The 9,877-nt window shown below is 37.0% G+C and overlaps 1 protein-coding gene across 2 annotated transcripts in view; it reads right to left on the bottom strand.

Moving 5' to 3' along the window:
• Positions 1-232: 232 nt before the first annotated feature.
• The window catches only part of Dsc2 (desmocollin 2), a 29,853-nt gene continuing 20,208 nt past the window's right edge, over positions 233-9,877 (bottom strand). The window contains exons 11-17 of one of the 2 annotated variants that reach the window (XM_013157213.3): positions 9,722-9,864; positions 7,818-8,042; positions 5,173-5,409; positions 4,643-4,767; positions 2,943-3,197; positions 2,371-2,414; positions 2,100-2,286 (exon numbers count right to left, since the gene is read on the bottom strand). In XM_013157213.3, the coding sequence (XP_013012667.2) occupies positions 2,388-2,414; positions 2,943-3,197; positions 4,643-4,767; positions 5,173-5,409; positions 7,818-8,042; positions 9,722-9,864 (1,012 nt within the window). In that variant the 3' untranslated portion in view covers positions 2,100-2,286; positions 2,371-2,387. Of the gene's footprint in view, positions 2,287-2,370; positions 2,415-2,942; positions 3,198-4,642; positions 4,768-5,172; positions 5,410-7,817; positions 8,043-9,721; positions 9,865-9,877 lie in introns of both variants that reach the window. The other variant, XM_003474102.4, reaches the window with a different exon arrangement.

Genomic DNA, 9,877 nt, shown 5'->3' with positions numbered 1-9,877 from the left:
GTTGGTTTCTTTTGCTAACTTGAAATGGGCTCAATATGTGAATTATTTAGTCATGTAGTATTACTAGAAGTGTTCTTTAGGTGGACAACCCTGTATAATTTGCATGTTTAAAAACCACTTTTTATTAAAATGTCTTACTGCTACCCTAGAAAAGAAATTTTAGTAGTATTTCCCATTTTAAGATGATAAAAAATAGACAAAATATGCAAATTAATCAATGTCCACAGCATCGATCTTTAGAATACATAATTTATACATATTACTCTTACTAATTTGAGAGCAGTACATCAAAGATCTTTCCAAATAAAACTTTAAATGCTAAAGCATATGTAATAGGAGTCTGGAAAAGGGATTCATTTCTCCATATCAGAAAAGTACAATTCCTTAAACTTTTATTAGCCCCAAGATTTTAAAGTATACACTAATTTCTAAAACTTTATTTTAATATAATTAGTAATAGAGAAGAATTTTATACATAATTTATTAAAAATACCTGGAAGACTTTATATTTGACTGAGCAGTAATGAAAGTATTGAAAAGATAAGTATTCAAATAATTGGTTATAAAATAATTACCTAATGGTACTTTTGAACAGTAATTGCTATAAGCCAACCTTATGAATTTGTGACAGATACATGATTAACAATCATAAATATTAAAAATGCATTTAGAATATCCATATAGTTAGCAGACATACAGAATTCATGGACTGAAATATGCTAGAAATCTGGCCTGGATTTGGTTGGCTAATAAGTTTCTTTTGTCTTTATATTTTAAAATTTAAACAGCTTGGCTCACACTGCTTCTAAAAAAAGGTAATCATAAAACATTAAACAATAACTTTACAAATATATAGAAATGAGTAGTAATCTCATCTTAAAAAGTTATAAAAATGCTATCCTAGATAGCATTCAAGATCCCTGTATTTCAAAGCTTATTTCAAAAAATATCACTATTTTCCATTTATAAACTGCACTAAAGATACGAAATAGAAATGTGTTGTTACACACTAAATATCACATCCTAATTCTAATTACACCACTCCTTTTGTTGATATAGAGTGCTGCACTGAATAAAATCATGACAGCTTTTTAGTTTTAATGGCAAAATTAAAGGATGGGAAGGTAAGGAAGCAATCAGCAAGATATTCAAAACAAGTCCACATTACACTGATTTTTAGAAAAACACCAAGAATGCACAGGTTTATATTAAACATGGAATAATTCATTTTTTAGGAGAAAAAATGAGACGAGTTTTAAAATATTTGGATTCGCAAACCCAAGTAGAGATGGTAAAGACATACAGGAGACACAGGAGAGAAAGAAACTTTGTGTATTTGTGTGTGTGTGTGTGTGTGTATGAGAGAGAGAGAGACAAAAAGACAGAAAGACAGAGAGACAGAGAGTGAGAAAAAGATAAAGACGCAGACAGATTTCTCATTACAAAGACAAAAGACTTGCTAGAGTAAAAATACACCTTGAAAGCATTTTTGAGATTTGTATTTCACTAACAAAGTAGGTAACAGAAAATGTACATTCAGTGCAGGATTCTACATAGAATAAAACCTAAAATTAAATGCTACTAAAATGGAATTGTAATAACAGTCAATGCCTGGTTAAAAATCTCCCTTTGCTTTATGAAGAAAGGCCATGTTACAAGAATAAAATAGCAAGCAGGCAGTATGTACACTCGAGAATGTTCAGGAAAACCACAGTTTCCAAGCACCATATGAACAATTAACTAGTTAGGAGCTAATGTCCTCTACAATCTTCGATTAGGTTGTTCTTCAAGTAGTCAGCAAAATACAGACTTCCATTAATTAAATTTAATTGCACAGTAAGTTGGCTGCTGTCATTATGTCCAAATGTAAACAATAACACCAATTGCTTTAAATTTGCCATCTGTGGATCTACTCAAAGAATACGGTCTCGCTGTAAATGCATCTTTGGTCAAGAAGATTCCAAAAAATAAAGGAGAAAAGCTCCAAATAGTGTCTTCTGGTTTTTGTTTTTAAATGTTGGTTTGTAATTAAAAGGCGAAAAAACAGGTGAGAAAGCCACTGGCTTTTGTCGACTAACTAGAACATGGTCATCTCTTCATGCACACTTCTGCTAGTCTCCTAAATTTGGGTTCTAAATGATCCAAGAACTCAAGTCCATCTTCATCCTGCCGATCACTGCAGCACCCCACGGAACCAGCCGCCGACCCTTTGCCCTCGTAGTTATACGGAAGGATGTAGTCTGCAGCATGCCTGTGGTTGTCGTCCTGATCACACAGATGCACCTTCTGCCGAGGGGAAAGCACAACGTTTTATTATTATTATTTTACACACCAAACCTTACTGTCATAAAAATAATTGCTTTGATTTACCTTTCATTGTTTAATTTTTAATCAGTGTGTCCTCTAATGGATTCCTATATGTAGAAAATGCACATGATTGGTCTGTATCATAGAATCGCATCATATATTCAGTACACAGCACGTCTCTAACAGTCACCCACAAGTACACAAGTGTTCGTTTTAAGTAATTATTGCTTTCCACTTTCAAAATGATGAAAATCTGTCCATCGACACTGAACCCAAATTGATGTGAGCTCAGATCTTCCCAGACTGGTATAGTAACAGTGCCTGCTTATATTGCCAGTGTCATACTTCTGCTAAGAGCAGAGCTGACACACGAGAAATATTAGCACAAAGTCATGAAAGAGTAATTTAAACATGTTACGTCGGGAAGAATATTAAAAACCAAACAAAATATTAGGGAAAGTAAATAATCACTTAAATTTGAACATAACTGAATCAAAATCAAGAAAAAAAGTCATTTTCCAGTGAATAGATTCATAATCAAAAACAAAATTTAAATTCTAAACATGAAATGGAAATTATTTATATAGAATTTAAAAGACATCACAGTAGATTTAAAGAGACCTAGGGAAACTCACTTCGCCGAGCCGCGGCTGGGTGAAATTGTGCCACTCGGAGTAGGTGTACCGGCAGTTCTCCATCTCCATGCGTCCTCCCCCGCAGGGATGCAGGGTGTGGTGGTGCCCGGCACCGGATCCCACCAAGGTCTGCTGTCCTCCTTTCACCATTTCTATGGTCTCCTGCCCACCACTTCTGACTCCAGAGCCTACGGCGCCGCAGATCCCCTGACTGGACGCGCCCACAGCCTGGGTCGTGAAGGCATTTGTGGAATACTGAAATGAAAACCATTTATGTTAACGAATACAGAAGGGAACAACAGCAACAAAATAAATAAATAGAAGGTCATCATGCAGATCATGCCTGGATTTGCTTTGTGTGCTAGGAGAGAAGCTCTCTGAAGGCAGACGACTCTGAATACCTATCTGTTACAATCCGCATATTAAATGTAGTGTCTAACATAAGAAAGGAATTTTGGATGTTAGTGGCTGGCTTCTGTTGACAAATCAAAAAGCTTGATGTCTGCTCCATCTTTAAAAGCTGCTTGTTACATCCTTCCTGCATCTCATGCCTCAAAATCAGTGCTTCTTTCTCATGTGTATTTGCTTTCTTAATTTAAAACCATTCCCCTTTACCTGACTACAGTAGAAACTGAAATACTGACCAGACTTTTTTATTCAGTGTTCAATTCAGTTTCCGTCAACTAAAATAAAAAGAATAAAGTTGCTATAAATATCTCAGTTGTACTCATAAATTCTTGCAACCTAAATGCACACAAACCATGAATTGGGCAGGGGAAATATCAGGAACATCAAAGTTTGAGCCCTGAGGAGTCTATGTTTTTGGACATTCTAATGTAATTTAAGGTTTCTTTTTTTTTTCTCCCAATTTCCCCTCAATTCATCATGCTTCTGTCTCTTCCTCTTTTCTGCTCTGATCACCAATTATGTTTCTCATAGGGAATTTGCTTACTCCTCTTCTACAGCATGGGCTAGAAAAAGTCACAGCGATGCAGTGACTTCCTAAAACTGCCATTTCAGACTTTCAGCTCCCGGCTGTTTCTAACCCACATTACAGCCAGAAAGAGTCCATTAAACTTCTTCCCACCATGATCAAAGCTTGCAGTGGTTTTATTGGTGTTGCCAAAAAAAATTTAAAACAATTATGCTGGTGACCTGTGACTAATTAAATGCAACCTTTTCACAGCATAAGCAACAGTTTAAGAAGATGAAAAACAATCTAGCTAAATGTTAAAACCACACTTAAAGTAGAAAATAGTAAAGACAGTCAAAGGATTTTTGTTATTAAGGGACACTAGGTAGGCAAAGTGAAATACCATGTATCACCAGGGGACTCAAAATTATCTTCACTGTGCCATGAAATTGATGACATTTTATGGCAAGTTATCTAATATTAAAAACACTTTGCTCAGAAAAGATAATTTTGGAAAGGGTATTCACTGGTAACTCCTCCTCTATGTTTTGTGTGTATATGCATGTATGTGTGTGTTTGTGTGTGTCACTGCAAGATGAACCCAATGCCACAACACTGTGTTTAGTCCCCAGTTCACTTAATTTCTTACTTTGAAATGAGAACTTGCTAACTTGCCCAAACTGAGCTCAAACCTGCAATTCTCCTGCCTCAGCCTCGTGGGGTGCCGAGAGTACAGGCCCATGCCACCACACCTAGCTTGCGCTCATTTGAAAAACAGACATCTTACCACTTTGTCATCTCCAGGAGCTTCTGTGTTTGATATGATCAAGTTCTGCTGGGTTAAATCGTCAGGAAGAGCTTTGACTTCTCTGCCTGCCCTAGTAGCGGCACACACTAAGGTAAACAGGACACCTGGAGGAAGAATGGAAGTCCAGTAGTTTCGTTAAGTCTGTCATAAAGTGATGTGAAGTTATCACAGCGCTTGCTATACAGATACAGCATAAATAAGACTGTGTATTAAAAGAAAACTGTCATCTGAACATAAAGTATGATTGCTTTTGGCAAAGTGATATTCTACAGACAAAGTCTGCCCTGGACAGATATGCTAGAAATACATTACACATGCTATCATTCTACACCAATTTTTATATCCCTGCCAATAAAGACTACATATAAGTGCACTTAAAATATTTTAACTGTATTTGTGTGTTAAACAGAAATATAGTTAAGCAACAGGATATAGTGTTGATTCTAAAAATGTGTGTTGAAAGTTACTTTAAAAGCTAGTGTTGTATTTCAGCATGAGAAAACACTTACAAAATAGCAGCGCTATGCCCAATAATATTGCGAGGATGGCCCATGTTCCAAGTTTTACTGAGCTACCACCAATCCTTTCAATGGAGCGAATATCGCATTCTGCTTCAGTAATGCAATTACACAGCCGAACTGTCAATGAATTCATCGTAGACAGGCCCAGTCTGTCTGTCACTCGGATGGGCATCACGTATGTTCCAAAAGGAGGGTCATTCTGGTAAGAAAGACGTGCTGCTGTGTCTGGAAAACGAAACAAGACCCAGTGTTATAGTGAGCATAGGTAATGAGTTACCAGATGGTTAAGCCTATTTCCCTACCACCGGACATTCTAATGGGCTGGCATACTTGCTGACAGATGGCAAATGTGAGTGGACCAAGTAGTTCTAATCTATAGCCATACCAAATACATTGTACATAAAAGTTTGTGTACGCTGCCTCCTATGAAAGTCTCTGGGCTTTTATAATACATTTTATCCATTCATAAACCAGTCCTTTCTATCATATCTAGTATGCTTGCTAAAAGGTTTATGCTTACCATTTCTTTAAAATATTCAGTTAAACGAGTCAGTGTGTATCCTTTTATACATGATTCATCACAGAGAAACAGTCTGAAATGCTTTTCCTTATTACTTTGTTTTCACGCACTGTGTTAGAGACATATAGATACTTGTGATTTCCTACCAGAGACTGACTCTGATCACTCAGAACACACCTGACCTCAAACATGGGTGTAGGTCTTGTTGCTGGAACTGCATCTTCCAGGCCTAAAGGACAGGAGAATACTGCCCATTTTTGTTTTTAACATTAAAGAGGAAAAATACCCAGCCTCAAAGCCCATTTGTACAATCTTGGGTTTAGAGCCAAAGACATAATACAAGCTTTAATGTGGACACCACATGCCTATCAGAGAACAATCCCTCTTTCACTTAACCATCAAGATGAGATTTTAACTTTCTGTGTTAGGGTTTGTAGCTCTAAGTAAAAATTGAATGCTTAGGTGACGATATCATTGAATTAATATTTTAAGAGGATCCATGATTACAGCCTATTGCATAAGAAGAAGAATACTTAGCCTAACAAAACCAAAACTTATGATTCATTGTGTGCCATGGTCTGTTTCATTCATTATCTCATGTATTCCCAAAGTAATCCTATATTATACATGAATAAATTACTCCTGAAAAAAAATACCTACAATGATCAGATTTACATAATAGATGGTGGAGCCAGTGTTTGACACTAAACCCATCTGATTTTAAAGTCTCTCTCTCTCTCTATTTTATTTTATTTTTTAATTAACTTAGTGTTTCCCAGGCTTTTGGATAAACTTACAGACCAGTTTCTCTTTAAAGTAACAAAGTTTTGGGGCTGTGAGTACAGTTCAATGGTATGACATGTGCCTACTATATACTGAGTCAGATTTTCAGCCCCATAAAAACAAGGAAACAAAGATTTGACTGACAATCGTACTGCTGCCAAAGTTTATTTTGCTAAGCCAGAATTTTAAAAAAAATTACCATGTCTTATCAACACTATTTAAAACACAATGACATTATAACATCAAATAAGTTGAAGGGACAAAATCTAAGAACAGTTGTACCCCACCCTGATACACGTAGTCACAATACTGTTTTTAAAAAAAACTCTAAACTCTCATCAGTTCACAAAACAGGCTTCAACACACAGTACCTTAACTTATTTCCACGTGCCCTCAGTTCTTTTTCTCCCATTGCACCCGTTCCTCACAGTCCTTCACAATCTTTCTTTCCTAATTTCCCATAACAAGAAGCAAAGCACATTCTCTGAAAGCCTGGGTTTGCAAAACATTCGAGGAATGTGCAGAAGAGAGGAGGGAAGCCGGAAGTGACGTCAGTGTGGAACTGGTGAGAAGTCACCTTGAGTTCCCCCACGCTCACCACCATTGACCTTGACTGAAGTTAAAAGTACAGACTGGGAACCAGGTTGGGAGAAAATCCCAATTGGGAGAATAGAACAGACTGAAAATGGTCATCAGATATTTCAGTGGCAAAGAGAAGGATGATGCGGTGATCACCCCATTGTGGGCGTCAGATCCTTTGCACAAATGACTGTCTGTCCCAGCTGCTGGGGAAGCCTGAGTTCACGCCCCTCTGGGCAGCCCACTTTAGGGGTGAGCAATGAGAGAGAATAAGAAGTGGATGTGGGAAGATTCTAGAAGGCCATTAGCTCAGCCTCCCCAGATTATCTCATCCCATCTAAGCTGAAGCCTGGCTTCTCCTTTTCCCTTAGTCTGCTCCCTTTCTTATATAGCTATGAATCCCAAGCAAATTCCTTCAGGAACATTCTTCTTGAGAATCTTTTCAGAGTCTACTTCTTAGGGAACCAACCTGTGACCATTTTGCTTATGATCCAGAATGCAATTACCATGGAAAGATTCTATGTGGATGGTTGTGTAGAATGAAGGTGAGAGTGCACAAAACACCACGGGAACCCTGACAGGGGACTGCAGGTAGACGCTAGGAAGACCCACTTCCCAGCACACTTACACTGAGAGATGTGCCTTATACATTAGTGGTTCCAACATGGTAAATTTTTCTTCTGCTTCATCAAGAAAAAAAAATTTGATGTTGAAAACAAAACAACAAAAAGCAATGTTTAAAAACATATACCATTAATTGTTGTCAGTCTCCAAATTCTCCGTATTTCTGAATCAGAACTCTCCAAAGTAAAGTCAAATGGTGGGCCATTTATGAGTTCATCCGGGTCAACAGCAACAATCTCCGCAGAGAACATGGTGGGCTTACAGATAGTCACTACAGGATTCCGGATGAATGGGCCATTGTCATTCACATCCTCCAGTATAATCCCCAAAGTTCCAGTACAACTTCTTTCATCTAGAAAAATGAAAATGAAAAAATTTGTTTCTGTTGCGAGTTTTCACCAGGAAATTACATATCAGAAAAATTTAATAAAAAAACTATAATGTATAAGTTATAATAATGAGGATAGCCAAACACTATATCCTTTTTGAGAGTTAAGGGTAAAATACTACTTTCAAATGGGTTGTACAGAAAATATTTATATGCATTCATCCATTCACTAAATCACTTCAGTAAACATAGATGTTTTTATAGAAGTGAGCTTAAAAGAAGTAAAGAGTACCAGAAAGGATACTTCTGGTATGCTTAAAAACACAAAGAGGTGGGTGCAGTGGTGCACCCCTGTAATTCCAGCACTGAGGAGGCTGAGGATTGCCAGGAGTTTGAGAGTAGCTTAGGCTGCATAGTGAGTTCAAGGCCAGCCTGGATTGCACAAGGAGAGCTTGTCTCAAAAACAAAACAAAACAAAACAAAATGAAACAAATCCACAAACAAATTCAAGGAGGTGGATAGCCATGATCTGGAGTAAATGAAGAAGGCAGACGGGAGAGGGGACAGTGAGACTGAAGAGTCGATGCTCTTTGGAAGCCAGAGTAGAGCTCCAAGTTCAATCTCCTGCCCTGTGGCCAGAACCCCAGTAAACCACTCTGCCTGTGACAGAGCAACTGGACCTTGATAGTTTGAGTGTCATCCTGGGTCGGAGCACCAGGCCACCCAGCTATGAACTGGGTCCAAATCACAGGCTGCAGAGAAGGAGCAGGCAGAGCCAACTACAGGGCTACACTGGGACAGGAAAGTAGGAGAGGGAAACCCCCAAGCAGGAAGCAAGCCAAACTCTCCCCATTTCATATAAGCCTATCTACCGAAATTTCCAAATGATCAGTGTGTAGGAAAGTCAACAAAATCGCCAGTCAGAAGATTAACTTACTCTATGCAAGACACATGTGAAGCAGGTATATTTTTAGGATCTTCAAAGATGTAAGGAAGAAAAATTAATTAAATAAGAATGAAATTACAGCTTAAATTCCAGCATACATAAAACCGCAATATTGTTCTAACAGGAGTCATACAAGACAATAGACAAGATGACAGTGGAAAAATATTTCAAGAGATTAGTTAAGAAAATATGCTAAAATTAATTCAGAGAGAATCAAAATAGCTAAATCATATTCCAAAATCATTTCTAAACTCTAATTTTGCAAGCTAGAGCACCACCATTTATGTCTACTATAATTAGCATTTTTATTTTTAAATGTATGTTATGGTAAAATTATATTTTATGAATAAATAAGCTTTATATAAAATCACTATATTCATATTTATTCATATTTCCCTCAACTTTACAGGACTCATAGTATATAATTTTACATTTTATGTGTGTATATGGATTCACAGTGGTCTCCATAATTTTATAATGCTGTTAATTGTGGCTGTGATTTATTTTTGTATAATGTCCTTAAATCAGAATTCTGATCCCACAGGCATTGTTAGTTTCCTATAAAAGACTGCAACTGTTTTCCAGAAGTTCACTGTGTGGAAATAAGTATGAGCCAGTGTTAAAAATGTATATTTTGGGTCTGGCAATTCAGCGTGGCCAAAAATAAATAGATAAATGAAAAGTATGCTATTAATTTAAAAGCTGAGAATATGTGTTGGTATAATAGCAATAGCAGACTTAAAAGCCAATTTCTTACCTTTATCAAATGCAAGGACTGTAATATTATATACACCACTGTTGATGGACTCTGCCTCTCTATCCAAATTTCGGAAAATTGTGATTGACCCTGAATTTTCATTCAGGGTGACCCATCCATTTGGATCACTTAATTTTCTGTACCTGTTAACAACGG

This window comes from Cavia porcellus, unplaced genomic scaffold (assembly GCF_034190915.1).
Source record: "Cavia porcellus strain 051 isolate PalLab524CR breed Dunkin Hartley unplaced genomic scaffold, mCavPor4.1 scaffold_20, whole genome shotgun sequence".
Classification (NCBI taxonomy): Eukaryota; Metazoa; Chordata; class Mammalia; order Rodentia; family Caviidae; genus Cavia; species Cavia porcellus.
This window is presented reverse-complemented; position numbering and strand designations above follow the sequence as displayed.